The sequence below is a fragment of the Sminthopsis crassicaudata genome, chromosome 5 (assembly GCF_048593235.1).
Source record: "Sminthopsis crassicaudata isolate SCR6 chromosome 5, ASM4859323v1, whole genome shotgun sequence".
NCBI lineage: Eukaryota > Metazoa > Chordata > Mammalia > Dasyuromorphia > Dasyuridae > Sminthopsis > Sminthopsis crassicaudata.
Genome location: NC_133621.1, coordinates 102,220,789 through 102,239,774, shown reverse-complemented (window position 1 = coordinate 102,239,774; position 18,986 = coordinate 102,220,789). Strand labels below are relative to the sequence as shown.

The following is an 18,986-nucleotide window of genomic DNA, read 5'->3' as shown; positions in this document are numbered from 1 at the left end:
GGGACAAAGTTTATTGTAATTATAAGGCCAACTAAAGTAGGCTAAGTTCCAAAAAGATTTAGCAAAGAAGTAGGAGCAAGAAGATAAATTTTTAAGAAAAGATTGAGAGATCTGTTCTTCATGTCACTGACATGCTAATTTCATGGCCCAGAAGCAGAGCAGAGGAGTAGTCTATTCACTCTTGTCTCAGGAACTTGGTTTATCACTGACCAGCAGATCATCTATCTGACAGTCAGTAGTGTTTGTAGGACTATCCTAAGGCCAGAGGACTTTAGAATCATTGACAGATAGATTGTCAGAAAATAGCACTCTTAAGATCAAGGGACCTCAGGATTACTGATATATTTCCTCTAAAAGCTGTAGCCTATCACAAATATGAAGGGGGAAAAAAAAAGTGTTGTTCAGATTGTTGGAGAAAAGTTCCTGGGGCAAGTGGTAACTTGATGAGATCAATAGGAAATCAGGCTCTTTAGGATGGCTAGAGTTCTAAAGCTGAGAATCTGAGGCCTGGTAATATGTATTGCCTTTCTCTTCACCTAAAGGAAATGGCACGGTAGAAAGCCTACTGAACAAAAGTTATTACTACGTTCCAGGCTCTGTCTCTAATTAGCTTTATGATCTTGATAGTCATTTGACCTCTCTAGGCTGCATCTTGCCTCTACCTTCCCATCTCTGGGTTCATTCTTCTTTCTTGATCTCTCTGCAAACCAAACATCACAGATCCACAAACCAACTGCCTATCTTAGTCCCCTTCCTCCTAGTCTGACAGAGGCTTCTCAGGTCTTGCATTCCCTCAGCTAGACTGTTCTCTCCAGGCCCCACGGTGATTCTCTCCTAGATCTTCCTCAGTGATGTGCTCAGCTCCCATGGGATTCCTCTCTATGAATGAAATCTAGCTAGTTAGTCCATATTCCTTTCCTGGGCTATAGTTTGACCCCTACACACTCTGCCAGACATCTTCTCACAGATATCTCAAATCCAACGAATCCAAAACAGACATTCTCTAATCTACTCATTTTCCTAACTATTCTATTTCTACTGATATTGTTCTTCCAGGTAGCCAGATTAGCCAATTAGAAGCATTGTTCACTCTCATTTCTCACCAGCCCCCTGCAAATATCCGTCACTTACTAAGATTTATCAATTCTTCTACTTCAATATTTCTTAACCCCATCTTCTCTCCTATTCATTGGATTCATCAAATTCAATTTCTTCCTTTTCCAATAATATACTCTATAAAACTGCCAAATTGACGTTCCCAAAGCATAAGTCACTGTCATCTCCCTGTTCAAGAAACTCCTGGAACTGCTTTTAGGCTAAAATACAAATTTCTTCATAAACTCTAAGCCGTAATCACAATAGTCTATTTGCTGCTCCCTGTACATGACATTTCAAATCCCTGCTTTTGTACAGGCCTTCCTCTTGGCCTGGGGCATTCTCCTTTGTCATTTCTTTGAACTTCTACTTCCCCTAAAGAAGCATTAAACACAGTCAGTAACACAGCAGATAAGACTGCTCAACTTGGAGTCAGGATGATCTAAGTTCAAATCTGGCCTCCAACACATAGTGAGTGTTTGACCTTGGGCTAGTCACTTAACCTCTATTTACATAATTTCCTCTTCTATAAAATGGGAATAATAATAGCACCTAACCTCTGAGGACTGTTATAAAGATAAAACTGAATAAAACTGGTTAAGTGTTTTGCAAACCTTTAAAGCATAGACATCTATTATTATTATTTTTATTTTTCCCAGTTAATATTCTTCCACAAAGTAACTACTTAATACATTCTTGGTAATCAACAAGATTAATAACTCTTAATTTTCTCACGTGTTAAAATGAATGGAACTGGATTGCATGACATATAGCTTTAAATCCTAAACTCTAAAAATCTGAGATTGTTCTGCTGTCATTTTGTCTCCCTCAACAAGTTCCCAAGCCGCCACTTTAGTTTTCAGTGGCTTTTATGGCACCATGAATTAGAAAGTAGGCACCTAGGTTTTCTAGTAGTTAATGTTAAAACTGAACAATAGATGGCTCTAAGTTGGGTAATAAAAGACATGACTTTTGTTCTGGTCTGATGCTGTAAACAGAGAAGAGTTAAGTCTACAGAGTAAATGGACTGAGTAAATGGGCCAAGCGTTTCTAAAGGAAGTGAGCTCTAATCCAAAGAAGGTAGAATGACTTATCAGCTAACCACATCCAAACAGCCTTCTTTGCTGGGATTTAGTGGTTGCTACAGAAAATTTTTAAAGGTTAAGCTATCCCCATTACGTCACTTAATCATCTCCCACATGGAGCTCATGATCAACAAAGATCAATCTGGATAGAACCCTCTAATACATTTTCAGACTGTCGGGATGTGAAAAATAGTAGGCTTTTATGAACTTGGTCAGCTACCTTACATATGTACTCATGTGTATATATGTACACACAGTCATGCTAGCCTGGAAGTCTTAGGAAGAATCTTATATTAACAGAACAATTGTTCATCAGAAACAAACTGCATTTACCAGTAGGGGATTTACTAAGTGTGAAATTTGTTGTCCCAAATAAAAACAATCTATTGATACATTTTGAACAGCACCCATGTGAATGCTACTTACCAGAGAAAGACACAAGAATTAGCCAATTATGAATTCAAAATGTTCAAGAACCTAGAAAAACTAATATGTATGCAATTGCCTGTCCAATTGGCTTATGTGAATTTGATTATTTTAGTGACATCCTTAGAAGGAATAAAAGTAATTTGTGATTAACAGAGAAAAGTGATTCTATGGCTAAAGAAGTAAAAGTCTAGGGACATTTTCCTGATCTATCACCAGAGAGGGACATGAAGACTATTGCCTCTACAAATTCTGTAAATATAAATGAACTTAACTTCAAAAAAGCTCCAAAAAGACAGGATATCCCCAAGACAATCAAGCAGATGGGAAGGAAGGGAATAAGCAATTATGTAAAGCCTATTAATATACCAGGTACTATGCTAAATGCTTTTACAAAATTTCATTTTTTACAAATAGTACAAATTTATAATATTAAAATAGAGCAAAATAAGTATCATCTGATTGAATAAAATCACAAAAATGAGATTAGCATTGCCATCCATAGTTAAGAATAAAGAGGCACCCAGAGATTGGCTGTTCTCTGGTGTATTAAGACATGTTATAGCTAGAAGTATGTGACTTATAGCCTATATCCAGGTGAATAAAGATGCTTTTAAAGCATCTCTCAATTTCTGACATGCTGCTTGTTCATTGCTGCTGAGGATCTCTATGACTTTGTGTCTCTATTAAATTTAAATGCTATATGTGAATGAAGCAATGTATGTAAATTATAATAATTTTGTCTTCTGTTTTGCAACATATAGGCAAAATAAATGCAGCATCATAGGATCATACATTTATAGAAATTTAGTCCTACTCCCTAATTTTATATATGGGAAAACTTAGGCCCTACCAAGTCCACATTGACTTGCTAAGGGTCACAAATATCCTAAATACTTCTGAACCTAAATCGTAATGACTTGGAACTCAGTGCCTTGTTTGGCCCCATATTACCTTCTCTAAGTTTTTATCTGTGCATCTTTTTGACAACTAATCAAACTACCATCAAATATACACTCTTTTCAACCTTATGAGAGCTTCAAGGCCAATGGAAGCATTGATGTCTTTCATTTGTTCTAGAAAACTATTTAGAAATAACCTCACACAAATGAGAATTTTAAAAAGATATTTTAGAGAGAGCACAACAAATTTAATAATGCTTATCATCCCACACAATTTCTTAATTGGTTGGTAGCTTATTTTAGAGATTTAAACTATGTAATAAGCAGAGAACTAATATAATATAGAGTCAAATGAAAATGAACTTACTATCAAGAGGTTTCTGAGGTTCTCTATTTCCCTGTGCTTCTGAAATCTGTTCTATCTTTAGGCTTTTTGCCTTTTTTGCCTTTTCCGTGTACTCTTCATTCTCGCTGTCTGCTGTATATAAATTTCGGTCTGTAAAAGGTTGTCTTTCATCTCTGCGTTTCAGAAAAAAAAAAGACAAAACAGGATAACTTTTTGGTAAAAGAGTTCTTCCTTCTATCTTTTTGAGTTCATCACTATTTGAAGCTAATTAAAACATATTACAGTTAATTTATTTATCCACAGTAAGTAGAAAAAGAAATTATATGAATAAAGAAAATCCACATATAAAGCATTTTGTTAGAATGTCTAACTATTATGTTAAGTAAAATGGTAAAAAAAAAATATTTAATTTCTAGAAATTTATTTTACAGGTAACTCAGCTAAATTATCTATTTTGTAAAAAGAAGTGCACTACCATCTCCTTTACATACTTAATTATTCTTCCATTTGTCAGCAGTAACCGCAGGTCATTATCTTTAGTTCTCCATTCTGGTACTGTAGAAGATGGCTGGAGGTGCTTGTTGAATCTTCCATTCAATTTAGAGTTCAAAATGTCCTTAAGGTATAAAAGCTGGATTATTCTATCTTTACAACAAAAACTTAAGTAAAACTTTTGAGCACACATAAGCTTGTATTGGATTTTCACTCTTTCCCTCTTTTTGGAAGGATCAAGGGTCATCTCTTCTATATTCTCATTAATATCTCAGCTTATTCATGGCCCTTCTGAACAAACTAGTGTCAAGAGCTTGCTCATTTTACAGCAATTTATAACTCACTACCATCTCCATATGACTCCATAGTTAAGAATAAAAACGTCAAAATGTCAAAGTATTGGGAGATCCTATGAGACAGTATTTGCAAGGGCAATCAGCATCATATCTGGCACACCATAAACATGTCAAAAATGCTTATTCTCTTACAATTCACTTCATAAAAGTAAAGTATATTAAATATAAAAATTTGTTCTTTCATAGTTAAAAAATATATTTTCCTACTATTAATTATGAGTTTTGATTTTATATTCAGTCTTTCTTTGATTGCCATTTTTGGATAATGTAGACGTAGAACAAAAATTATGCAATTTAGTTTCTAAATCATCTTTAGTAATCCTTCCAATTTTGTTTTATATTTACACTGAATACTTTGTCCTAGCTCTTCTTTTCAGATTTTTAATTACACAAAAGTTCACTCTACATATCTATTCATGAAGAGACTTTTAGTACCCAAGTGATAAACACATTCTCCAAAATAACAGCTTTCTTATACCAATCTGGGAGTAATATGATTCAACCATTATAACTAATGATTCCCAGTTTACAAAAATAAGACTAGGATTGCTCAACCACTAAGACTGTTAGTTATATGTTTTTCTTATAACTATCATTTTGTTTCTTACTCCCACCTTCAAGAAATATCATACTTGCCTCTTCCCATGGACACATCTCTAGTCGTTTAAGCACCTCTCTTGTGTGGAGTTCTAAAATGTCCAGGTTAGAAGGAGTTCTAACATTATGATCTCGAAGTCTTCGCATTTTTCGTCTGGAATGGTATGGGGAGGATGTTTCATTTGAGGATCGTGAAACTGGGCATGTAGTGAGGATTCCCTGAGATTTGACTGGCTTACTGTTTTCCTCCTTCAAAAATTGAGAATAATTCAGTTTAAAACATAGAAAGACCATATTTTCAATAACTTAGAAGCAATTATGAAAAAAAATTCAGTTTCAGAATCCCTGAATAATGGGATACAAATAGCTTTTTCAGAGAATATCTGCAAAAAGATGTGCTCCCCAAGTGGTGAACTAATGCAGCCATTCTGGAGAGCAATCTGGACCTATGCTCAAAGAGTTATCAAACTGTGCATTTGCTTTGGTCCAGCAATGTCTACACTGGGTCTATATTCCAAAGAGATCATAAAGAAAGGAACCAAATCCACATGTGCAAAAAATGTTTATAGCAGCTCTTTTTGTGGTGGCAAGGAATTGGAAACTGAGTGGATGCTCACCAGCTGGAGAATGGCTGAATAAGTTATGACACATTAATTTAATGGAGTGTTATTGTTCTATAAGAAAAGATGAGCAGGCTAATTTCAGAAAAACTTGGGAAGACTTTTATGAATTGATGCTAAGTGAAGTAAGTAGAACCAGGAGAATACTGTAAACAAGTAACAAGAAGATTACATAATGATCAATTTTAGCTCTTCTCAGCAGTACAACAGACTTGGGATAGAAAATGCCATCTGCACCCAGAAGAAGAAATATAGAAAGGAGAAATATGGAGACTAAATGCAGATCACTTTTATTTTCACTTATTTTCACTTTTTTTTTTTTTTGGTGTTTGCCTTTTCTTTCTCATGATTTTTTTTCCTTTTGTTCTCATTTTTCTTCCACAACATGACAAATATGAAAACATGTTTAAAATAATAGTACATGTATAACCTTTATCAGATTGCTTGATGTCTTGGGGAGTGGGGAAGTAAGGAAAGATGGGGAAAAAAACTGGAACTTAAAACCTTACAAAAATGAATGCTGAAAACCATCTTTACATGCAATTGGAAAAGTAAAATATTACTGAAGAAAAAAAGGGCATCCCAATGGTTGACTAGGAAGAGAAAAATCTTTGTGTGAAATCTCTTTGATAAATATTTGATTTCCAACACTCCTCCTAATATGTGGACCTCCAAATTTCATTCCCAAGCAGATAACTGGTCAAATTATTAATCACCCCATGAAAGAATGCCCCCTAAAATAATAATAAGAAAAAAGCAAATCAAAACTACAACCTATAACACTTTACCCATTGGCAAAATGATAAGAAAAATTAATTATTATTATGGAGTGTGGAAAAAAACAGAAAAACAGGTAAAAAACCAGAGTATTATGGTCGTATCATTCTGGAAAACAATTTAGGATTATCCAAAGAGGTAACAGAGATTCCACAGCAAAGCATATACAAATAAGAGGTCAAAATGGGGGGGGGAGAAGAAAAGAAAAAAAAAAAAGGTCTCACATACACCAAAATATTTGTGGCAATACTTTCCAAGATAACAATAACAAAAAACAAAGTACATGTCCACTGACTGGAAAATGGATAGACAAATGGATATAATATAATATCACTCTGTTATAAAAAACAATGATGATGATGAATACAAAGAAACAAAGACTTGTGGAAAAGAATTCAAAGCAAAGTAAACAAAGTAAGCTGAACTACCAGTAGACGTGGCTTACATGACTACAACAATGTAAATGAAAAAAATTGAATGAAATGTTAAATGAATCATACAGAATTAAAACTTGGTTCCAAAGAAAAGATAAGAAGAAGACATCTCCTTTTAGTTTTTTGCAGAGGAAGGAGAATTATGGTATGGAAGACTGCATATAACATCAAAAAATTTTGATGTGTTGATTAGTTCTGTAGAACAGTGGGAAGCATAGATAATGTAAAAAACAAAAGATACCAATAAAAACTTTTTTTAAACAGGAAAAAAAAATTTATTGAAGCTTCTTATTATTCTTTAAAAATCCTAGTTTTTTTTTCTACTTATACTCTTCTTAAAGAACAGCCTAAAACACAAAGGTTAAAGGGTCACACAGCCAGTATATGTCAGAAGTGGGATTTGAACTCAGATATTCCTAACTGTGAAGTCAGCTATCTGCTACATATTACTAACCTCTCAATATAATCATACTGAGAGTATTTATAATTTTTTGTTTTTAACTATACAAGTATAGAAGCAAGCCAATTAACTTAGGTCACAGTTTTCTGGTGTATAAAATGGAGTATAACAGAAATCATCCCCTGGAGTTGTTTTGAAGATCACATGAGATTAATGTAGTATTTTACACAGAGAACCATCATTGTAGAATATCTAATAAGACTTGAGGCTAGAAAACTTTTATAGGTCTAGGCAACAATCTGAGACAATAAATTGCACAAAAGGTAAGCCAGTCTTATATGTCAATGAAATCCCAGTCTAGTTATCCCCAGAGATACCATCTATTACCAGGCTACCACCTTATAGCTAGTCTGGCTTCTCTGCTGTTAATCAAACCACCATCATTCTCTCTTCTTTCAACATATGCTATATCCAAGATGCAGCCCTGGAAGCCCTCATCTCTCACTGCTGCCTCTCAAAAGTCTTATTTTTTTTTCCTTTAGGTTCTGTTCAAGATGCCATCTCTTTTTTAAAGGCTTTCCTGGACCCTCCAGTTACTAGTCCTCTTTCTTCCCAAATTATTCTATATTTATTTGTGTACATATTGAATTCTCCCCATAAAATGCAAATTCCTTGAGGACAAAAAAAATGTTATTTTATTTATTTTTTATTAAATCACTTAGTGCAGTGTCTCATACATAAAAGGGTCTTAAAAAAGATGTATGAACTGAATTGTTTTAGTTAGGTGACTATGCTTCAAACCCTGAAGTAGTTACCAAAAAAGTTCTTTAATGAATTTAAAACTAACCTTTTGGCTTTATGGTTATCCTACAAACGGCACCCTATAATTAAGTTTTCCTAATACTCTCTTCTTCAATGACTTATATTGATCGTCCTATAAAACACTATCGCACTAAATTAATATTTATTTCTCCAAATTTCTTTGCTTACTAACTCCATTCCCTCGGCTATATTTGTGCTAGCTCCCTAATTACAGATTATTTGTTCATCTCTTAGGGGCTATAAGAAGTTATGCATAAAAACTGAATGGCTCTCTGATTTTAGGCCTATGCTCAAAAATGTATTAATGTCTTTTTTCTCCTTCTTTGAATATCCCCAAAGGCATGCTTCCTAGTGAGTCCAGTTAAAACACAATTCCATTACAGTATCCCCAATTTACTCAAACTTTCTGAAATTAAAATGTTACATTAGAATTTTACAAGATCTAACATATATAGCATTTTCTAAAGTAAGGAATAGTTTTTCAAAGTTCATTTTAGAATACTATAATTGCCTGTCTCAAAAAATCAGAACTTTAATATTCATTTAGGTAACTGTTTCTACTCTTACCTCTATTGAACGAATTACTTTAGAAAGTTCTTTAATGAGATGTCCCGGTCTAACATTGTCTGGAATTTCAAAGGCATGTTCTGATACAAGCTGTATTTAGATACATAAAGAAACAAAAATAAAAGTTAATATTTCATTAAAATACCCAGGCAAATTAAAGATCCCACATAATCACTTCCTTTATTTTAGAAGTTTTATATGCACATCTAAATAAGCAGTATAGTATGATGTAAAAAAAAATAACTTGGAGCAAAAAGGCCTGAATTCTTAACCTGGTTCTTCTATGTTAGCTGTGACCATGGGTGAGGTAATTTTACTTCTACAATATCAATTTCTTTTTTCATAAAATGGTGATAATAGCACTCATATTATCTGCCTTAACAAAATACTTTGTAAATATTAAAGAACTATCATTACTGATTTTATATTAAGTATTGTTAACTTACTATTTTCTAAGTTTCATATTCACATATAATAAGATGTTAATAAGCTTAAATTCTCACAAGTTTTTGGATATATACCCTAGTCCTTTAATAGGGTTCTAATATGAAAAATAGAGGAAATGTGTCCTCCTCCTTCTCCTCCTTCTTCAATAAAAACCAAGTTACAAAAAACCTTACCAGTAGAAAAGAACTCTAAGTTATGACACTGTTACTTAAGCAGAGTCCACATATAGTAGGCACTTAATAAAAACTTGATTCTTCAACTATAAAACTGTGAATCTAACCTTCATATGGGAGGTAACCAGGAATAAAATACTGGATTTGGAGTTAGGAAGCTTCAAACCTAGACTCTAAACTTAATAGTGAGCAAGTCGATTGATTTTTCTGATCCAGTTAAGGGGGGGGTTAATAATATTTGTATAGTACCTACCTCTCTGGGCTGTTAATGATGATTTAGTGAAATAATGTTATGTAAAACACTTTGAAAACTTTTAAAGTGCTATATAAATAGCAATTATTATAGCCATATTCACATATCCACCTCTAAATATTAATTCCCTTAAAAATATAAGTTATTTATTATAGAATGCTGGACAATTTATGCACGATTTACATAAAATACTCTGTGACACAGAATCTCATATTGTTATCACACTGCTATTTAATTTTTAAGTGTCCTTGAGTTCAATTTGTTGGGGGTCTCTTGGTGTTGGTACTCAATAAGTGCAAAGATCCTCCTTGTCTATTACTGCTCACTCACTGTACATCACTATTAACTTATTTCTTCTTTAATACTATTTGTTATATCTCTTTTTACATGCAGTTCTTTCTGTAGCCTATTTATCCCCACTACCACTATTTCCATTACCTTTAAATTTAAAAGTAATTCAAATTCTTTATTTATGTATTCCCAGGATCACTGATTTGGAGCTGGAAATAATCTGAACTTCAAAATCATCTAGGCAGTCTCATTTTATAGATGAAGAACTCAGGCTCAGAAAGGCTTAGGGACCTGCATAAGGTAATTTCAGGAAGGTGGATGCACTAGAGAGTTCAGGAAAGGTTCCATGTGAGAAACAGCTCATGCAATAAATCTTGAGGAAAGCTCGGGATTCTAAGAGACCAACATGAAGAGGTAGTATACACAGGTTTAAAGAACAGTCAAACAGCAAACATTTGAGTTTGCTATCTCCAAATTATTGGATATTAAATCAATACAAATCCTGCATAAATATATTTTTTGAATAAAAAATAAGTCAGTAAGAGTGAGACAACATGGTAAATTTGTTCTAACTGTTAAGTAATGAAGCAACTATTTAAAAGGTTCTTGCAAACTAGATCCATTAAATTTCAATACCCATTCATTTTGGTGAGTATAATTTATTAAGATGACTTTTTGGAATCTTCCAATATAAAACTGTAGTAACTCATGAACTGTTAAAGAGAAGTGTCTGAAATTTTCAACTATCTAATGATCTTAAATTTTTTCATTCCAGCTTTTTAAAATGAAGTAATATTGCTTTGTGATAAATAAAAGAAACAGTTTGAAAAGCAAATCTATCACAACACGTGAAACAAGTGCAAAAACAATAGAGACAATTTAGGTAGTGGCAACAAAAAAAAAAAAAAAAAAAAAAAAACCCTCACATCCAGTATACACAATGTGCCTTATTATCACTAGAATTCATGAATACTGTTACTGATGAAAAGAAATTATTATGACCTGTAGTACTCTGACAAATAAAATGAAATGACATCTTGAAAAATGATTGTCATTGCTTTTTAGAATGAAAAAATTTCCAAAGAGAGGCTGGTACTTTAAAAAAGCAAAACCAAACTGTGTCATCAAATGAACTGCTTACAGAACTACTAAATACAAAAAGCCTAATTTGATACCCAGAAAATTAGCCTGACTTACAACTACCAATACGGTTCAAATGATGTATCCTAAATTATATTTGAAGCAGCTCTGAACTGTTCCACTTGCAGACAATATGGTGGGCAATAGAACTATCCATATCTCTGAAGAGCTTTGATTAATTAATTCTTTTTAAGCCTTCCAAAAGCAAAGCCATCTCAAAAACAAAACAAACAAACGAAAAAACCTTCCAGAGTAATTGATGAAACTTGTGTTGAAAAATAAAATCACAGTCAAGATAGTCTCAAAAGTCCCTCCTGCACTCTGGCTACCTTCCTGCCACGTACACCCTAAGGAATCTCTTGCCCTGAAAATAGTAATCAAATTAAGACCATCACTGTTGGAAAGGACCCATTAACTATCATTCACCATCCTTGTAATATGGCCAACCAACACTCCTTCTTGGCCACCACTCTCCAATGTGTATGATCTTCCCTTATTGAAACGAATTCTTTAAAGGCAGAGCGTCTTGCTTTTAAAATTTGTATTCCAAGGCTTTGCACAGCCCCTAGCACATGGTAAGCATGTAACAAGTCTTTTTCATATATTTAATATGTCTTATCTTCTCAGGGATATATTACATTCTTGAAGTCAAATAAGTCTGATATTTTGTTCTATCTTCAACGGCATCTACCACTGAGGCTTACATGCAGGCTTATAGATCATCAATTAAAAAAAACAAAACAAAACAAAACAAAACAAAACAAAACAAAACAAAAACAAACAAACAAAAAAAAAAATACAAGGGATCTTTGAAACCATTTAGTTCAACTCTTGCACTTTAGAGAGAAAGAAGGAAGAAAAGCTCAGAGAGATGAAGTCACTTGCCCAGGTCACACAAATAGCATAACCAGGATCTGAAAAACAGATCCTTTGGTACTTAAATGAAGTGCTCTCTTTCTATTGCTACAGACCTTTTTCTCCCCTGAATATTTAGTTCCCTTTCTCTGTTACAATTTACACTTTGTCAAGGCTCCATCAATTTCATGATCTGTTCTTTGCCCCAGTGCTATTAAAGTCATGCAACTCAAGGACTGGGTTACCTATCAATGTTTATAATCTGATCTTGGGTTGGGCTCTCAGTGTTGTACAGATACCCTTTAAATATTCTGGTTGAATCTTGTCATACTTTTCCAGGGATTACTTCATATCTTCTCTCATCAAACCCCTTTTATTCCTTCCTCTAAACCTACTCCTGCCTCCTACTTTGCTGAGAAAATAGAACCAATCTTTTTTATGATCTCTATCTTCAAATTCAAATTCATCTAAGATTATCTAGGATCCTTACACCTGTTTTGTCTCAATGTCTGAACAAAAGGTCACCCTCTTGTTTGCCAATACTAGCCCCTCTACCCATGAATATTCTTCTTCCTTCTCTATTAATTAGCTCCTTTCCTGCTGTTGATGTAATTTTGAAGCTAAAGGCAATTTTTCCATTTATTTTTATATCCCTAGTATCTAAACATGGTATTTTATACATAATATTTGACAAATGTTTACTGAATTGAAACATGATATATAGATAGGTAAATTCTTTGCTTTATGACTTTAAACAAAGAATTCCAAAAAAAATCAGCATTCAAGAAAACCCCCAATATTAACTTTACCATACAATATTGTGTTCTCTCAAATCTGCTTCTGTCCCATTCTGCCCTATCCAAAGCAAAAATTGTCTATACTCAATAAACAGACTGAACAAATTGCTTATTGACAAAGGATTCCTAAAAGAATATTCTGCCAATCACAACTCCCCTCATGCCTCAAGGTATTTCTGAAGAACCCAATTTCAATCCCAAGAGTTATGGATTAAACAAATATTTATTTGTCTTTATGTACCATAAAACTTCATTTTAGGGATAGTACTAGCAAACTCATACTCGAATCCTATGCTCTATTTCTGCTAGTAGACCTCAGGCCAGGGATTTAACATTCCTATTCTACTCTACATCCTACATACATATATGTATATATGTATGCATGTCTATGTATTGTGTATATGTATGAATATATATATATATATATATATTTTCCTTCTTCCCTCCCCCTTATGATTAATTTCCTTGCAGATTGTCAAGCAGAGCCAGATGACTAGAGATTTTTTTTAATTAGTTACTAGAATTATACAAAGGACAAATGAGGGCCATTCCCCCATCCTCCATTTTCAAACTCAGTAATTTTTTGTGAACACAGGTTGATTTCAAATATAGATCTAGGTCATATCTTAAATATGGCACAAGTTAACATACATCTGACTATGACAAACAATGAAATGTTTACCAATAAAACCTTATTTTATTCCTCCAGTAGTTCACTCAAGATTTTGTTGAGACTAACACCTAAAATGTTAACACCATAAAATCAATTTAGCTGATAAAAAAATAATCATTAGAACTACAAAGAAACGACTTACTTCTTTTTTCATCCATAATTTTAAAGCAGTATGCAATGCCTTGACTCCCTGCACTAAGTAGTTTGGGGGCTGAAAACCATCTTCTCTCAATTCTGGAAAATAAAAGGAGTAAAGGTAGCAATTTACATATTGTATAGGCAATAATAGTAAAAACAGTTTAGAACCATACTAGCAATTAAAAGGAATTTTTTTAATATAAGTAAAACACAATCAAGGATCCAGACAACATTTGGAAGATAAAAAGCAGCTATGATAGTAATCTAAATAGTACTATAACATAAAAAAAGACAAATAGGAAGAATTCAGAGAAACAAGGGGGCACTTGTACAGAATGATGCAGGACAAAAAAAGAAGAATCAAGAAAATGATATATGTAAACAAGAATGCAAATGAAAATAATACTAAGGGGTCAAATTCAATTTAAAAGACTAAATGCAATAACCAATCCTGGTTCCAGAGAACATATTACAAAAACATTCCCAGGAGAAAGGAAGATGATAGATATGGGATATTGCAAAAAGATGTCTGGGGTGAGTACAGTGACAGTTTGATTTACTTAGCATTTATTGTTACAAGGAGACTTCTACTGTAGGGGGAAGAAAAGAGTGCTACTGGAAAGTTAAACACCAATAAAACATTTTAAAAATGTAAAATAAAAATATAAAATATTTGGGTTTAAACTAAAAAAAGGCTGCACGTTCCCTGGGAAATAGCAAAAATCATCACTTTCTGAAAAGATCACACACATTCCCTCTTAGGTATCACTCTATTCTCTACGCCTGGAATGCCCATCTCCTCTGAATCCATAATCTTTTCTGAAATTGTATCTATCCTTCAATGGACACTTTAAATGCTATCTCTTCCAAGATATTCTAACTTCTCTAAAATCCCATGAAACTTAAAACCTCATCATGTTACATACCTTATTTTGCGGTATGCTCATTTTTTTCTTTTCCTTTTTAAAAAATCTGACATATAACTACAAACATAAATACTTCCATGCACAATTACAAATAAGGAACAGAAAAAGTACTATATAATAACCATGAGCTTCCATCACATACAGCTTGTTTTTTAAATGCATATTAAATTTAATAATGTAGTATCAACATTGTCTATTACTTTTTTCTTCTCAGCACAATGCTTGATAACAGCAAGTCTTTTACATATATATATATATGTATATGTATGTGTATGTGTATGTGTATATATATATATATATATATATATATATATATATATATATATATATATATATATCTCCCCCCCCCTTTTGGTTGAGGCAACTGGGGTTAAGTGACTTGCCCAAGGTCACACAGCTAATAAGTGTAAAGTGTCTGAGGCCAGATTTGAACTCAGGTCCTCCTGACTTCAGGGCTGGTGCTCTATCCACTGCGTCACCTAGCTGTCCCAAGTCTTTAATATTTTTAAATGAATTTTGTTTAATAAGAAATATTTAGGTATTTTTAAATGAGTATTAAAAATATGGATATATTTTAAAAATACACAGTTGATAGTCAACTAGCCAATCTGGTAAGGGTGGATTAGAAGAAGAATTAGGATGTATGGCAATCCAAGGATATAGCAAAACCAGCCTGATCTCCTATGTGAAATTTCAAGGCTAGCTAAAAGTAAAGAAACTTCTATTGGTTTATCTTAAAAGTTGCTCTCATACATACATTACAACTTAGGTTGCTGTGAAAATAAAGCTTGAAAAAATTGTTTTTTCTTATGGCATTGGTAAAATCAGATAGGAAGGTCACTGTAACATGACTAGAAAAACTTATGTTAAGATACAATCTTGATAGAGACCTGATAAACACAGTGATTATATCAAGATGTCAAAAGTATAAGTTTTTTAACTTGTAAACCAATGCTACTAGATTAGTCTTAGATTTTCTTTATGAAGTCACAGCTAGTCAACCTGATCCTATGGGCAGGCACCACATTTGCCCTATTGCCCAGAACACAGATTGATGTACTTCCCCTTGCCCAAAATACATACACAAAAAAGGGGGGAAATAATGAATAGTCAGAAGAGTCTTCTAATTTTATAGTATTCATGATACCCTGGAAGTAATAATGTTCTTTTTTATTTCTGTTATATGATAATGGAAAGACAGAGCAATGAAATATTTATCTTCTTTTCTTCCTTCAGTAACTATACCTCTGTTCTTCTGTGGGAAATAAGTTTCCAGCTTTATAATATATTCATTTGGAGAAATTAGTTTTACAACTTGAGTGATGAAATTAGACAAAAAAATTAAATTGGACATTCTATGAACTTTAATATTACACTAGCACAAGTGAAATGAGAAAATAACTAGAATTAAACTAATAAGAATGACATTTTACCAGTCCAACAGTTATTCTTAGATAAGATATGAAATGTCAACTTTTAATATTCCATGATGATTAAAAAAAAAAAAAAAGGATTCTCTAGTTGTCAAGAAATCACAGTCATTAACTTTTTTTACACTTTTAAAAAATTAATCTTGAAATAAGTTTGGGAAAGATGCAACTCAAAAGGTTGGCATTTGAGAAGTTCTCTGTTTACCATGAGATAGCATTTAGCAAGTTAGGTTCATAGTGAAATAATTACCTTTCAAAGTTTCCAGCAGATTTTTGGCTACAAACCAACATATGGCTTCAAAGAAAGGGAATTTGAAAAGATCAGGTGTTTTTAGCCTCTTCTCCATCTCATAACACCTAAATAAATAATATTTAGGGATTAGAATTAATTATAATATTAAATCTAAATATATTTACCCAACTGATATAATGTTGAGAAAAATAAAATAGGCAGGCCATGAGGTACAAGACAAAGTACTATACAGTCAAACCTTAACAAGACCACATTTGGTCAAGACTGAACTATGATCTTATCCAGGTAATGGGCTTATCAAGTTTGACTGCTGCACTTGTAAGGAAAAAGGTGGACTTCAGAAAACTAGGATACAAACCCCATGTGTGATCTTTTAACAGATGGAATTTTATCAGGATTCCACTGTAATAAATAAAAACAATATGTTTAGAAAACCGCTCCACATGCTGGGCAACAAGTAAAATAGGTGTTCAGGCAACAATCCTGATTTTGGTTGCTCTTTTTTTTAGCACCATGTTGCACAATTGAGTCTGGCCAATCTTTAAATTGTCTTGCTCATCCAGTAAATGCCAAAACAAAGCACATGTATAGTCTGAAGGTATTTAAATTTGGGCATTTAATTTTTTTTCAGCTCTTGATATGTTTTTTCTTGAAGAAATGAAATACACTGAAATCTGCTCCAGACAAAGTTGTTAAATTAATCTTTAAAAGTTTTTTTTAATTCCTCTATAGTACCCATATCCTGTTCTCCAGTGATCTCACCTTAACATATTCTAGATGATTATTTTTTATTTTAAAAGCTTGAAGAATATCCTACTTGAGAAAGGAAAAAACATAAGATATTTAAAATACTGACAATACCAACCTGAGTTGCATGCCAATATTAAGGTTGTGTAGAAAGTTCCCTCCAAAAGCCATACAGTCCTGAGATGTGAGCACAGCATGAATCCACCCTGAAATGACAAGATATATCAGTGTGAAGCAAAACAAGTGTGAGATCAACCAACAAAATATGTCATTGTAAGTAGTTAATGGAAAAGAATCCCCTTAAGTAATATACCAATAACATAGTCTGTTAAATGTAAAAAAGCAAATGATCTATTTAATGATAAATTACTATTAAAAAGGTCCAAATATAAGAAAAGGGATTTTATTTTTCAAATACCAATTGTTATAGATTAAAAGACTAGGCTTGCAGTCAGGTAAAATATGAAATGAGAAAGGTAAAGTTGGTTATAATAGTTCCAGGTACTACTAAAGTGGCAATCTTAGGACCTCAAGACAGCCCAAGGATAGTAAAAGAATACCCTTATGTAATATACCAATAACATAAGTTTGTTAAATGTAAAAAAGTAAATGATCTACTTAATGATAAATTATTATTAAAAGGTCCAAATATAAGAGAAGGGATTTTATTTTTCAAATACAAATTGTTGTAGATTAAAAAATTAGGCTTGCAGTCAAGTAAAATATGAAATGAGAACAGAAAAGTTGGTTATAATAGTTCCAGGTACTACTAGAGTGGCAATTCTAGGTGAGGGAAGCAGCAGCTACACCCAAGATTTGGTACCACAAGAAGAAACATTGCACCTACAGGTAATTCTTCTTCTATACCTGGAAAAGCTGAAATTATATAAAGTGAATTTGACATTTTGTTACAAAAATATAATAGGGAAATGGTTGATGTTTAATTTTTAAAGTAAACAATTATTAAACACTCAATATGAAAGATTTAGTTATTTTATAGTCAACCCCAAGGAAGTCAAAGATAGAAAGAAATTTTGCATGTATATAAAAATAATTAAAAGCAGCATTTTTGTGGTAGCAATGAACAAAAAACAAAGAGAGTGCTAGCTGAACAAATTATGGCACATGAGTAGAAAGAGAGCTGGAATCAGGAAGATGTGAGTTCAAATTCTGCCACAGATATTAACTATTTGTGTGGCCCTTGGCAATCACTTAACTTCTATGAACCTCTGTCTCTAAGATCTCTTCTAGCTCAGAATCTATGATCTTCAATTTGTCCAAAACAGATTTCCTCATTATCTTCCCCTCTTCCAAACTTCCTCATTTCCATTGAACAGCATCACCATCCTTCCCATCTCTCAAGAGTCCAAACCGTAAACATCATTCTCAACTCTCTCAGCTGCCAAATTTTGCTGTCTACTTCCACAATACTCCTCCCATCCAATCCATTTCCACCCACACATCTATCAACTGTCACCCAAATAACAGCAATAGCCCCCTCACTAGTTTCCAACCTCAAACTTCTCGTCACATTCATGATGTTCCACAAATTGCTACCAAATTGATTATCTTAAGTGAAGACTGGACCATGTCACTCATTTACTTAATAAATTCCAATGATTTCCTACTATTAGCTCTTGAAGCCCTTTACAACCTGGCCCCAATCTGTCTTCCCACTGTTACTGAACATCCCCTATTCATCCCTCTTCTGTATTCTGCGATTCAATCAAAATGGTCTCTTCTCTGCTCCTTGGGGCACATGCCATATGACCATGTCCTACCACTCTCTCCTTACTTCTGTCTCAAAGAATGCCAATCTTTTCTTTAAGATAAAAACCAAACACCAATTTCTACACAAAGCTTTTCTGATTTCCCAACCACTAGGTGTTCTCCCTTTCTAAATATTGCTGTATTTGACTTCTTTGTATGTATTTATATTCATTT

The 18,986-nt window shown here is 33.1% G+C and overlaps 1 protein-coding gene across 1 annotated transcript in view; it reads right to left on the bottom strand.

Annotated features, from left to right (window-relative positions):
• KDM7A (lysine demethylase 7A) overlaps nt 1–18,986 on the bottom strand; it is an 89,107-nt gene that overhangs the window by 12,368 nt on the left and 57,753 nt on the right. The window contains exons 8-14 of the mRNA XM_074267762.1: nt 17,161–17,248; nt 16,293–16,399; nt 13,691–13,782; nt 8,920–9,009; nt 5,339–5,548; nt 4,346–4,470; nt 3,876–4,027 (exon numbers count right to left, since the gene is read on the bottom strand). Coding sequence (XP_074123863.1) covers nt 3,876–4,027; nt 4,346–4,470; nt 5,339–5,548; nt 8,920–9,009; nt 13,691–13,782; nt 16,293–16,399; nt 17,161–17,248 — 864 coding nt within the window. The remainder of the gene's footprint in view (nt 1–3,875; nt 4,028–4,345; nt 4,471–5,338; nt 5,549–8,919; nt 9,010–13,690; nt 13,783–16,292; nt 16,400–17,160; nt 17,249–18,986) is intronic.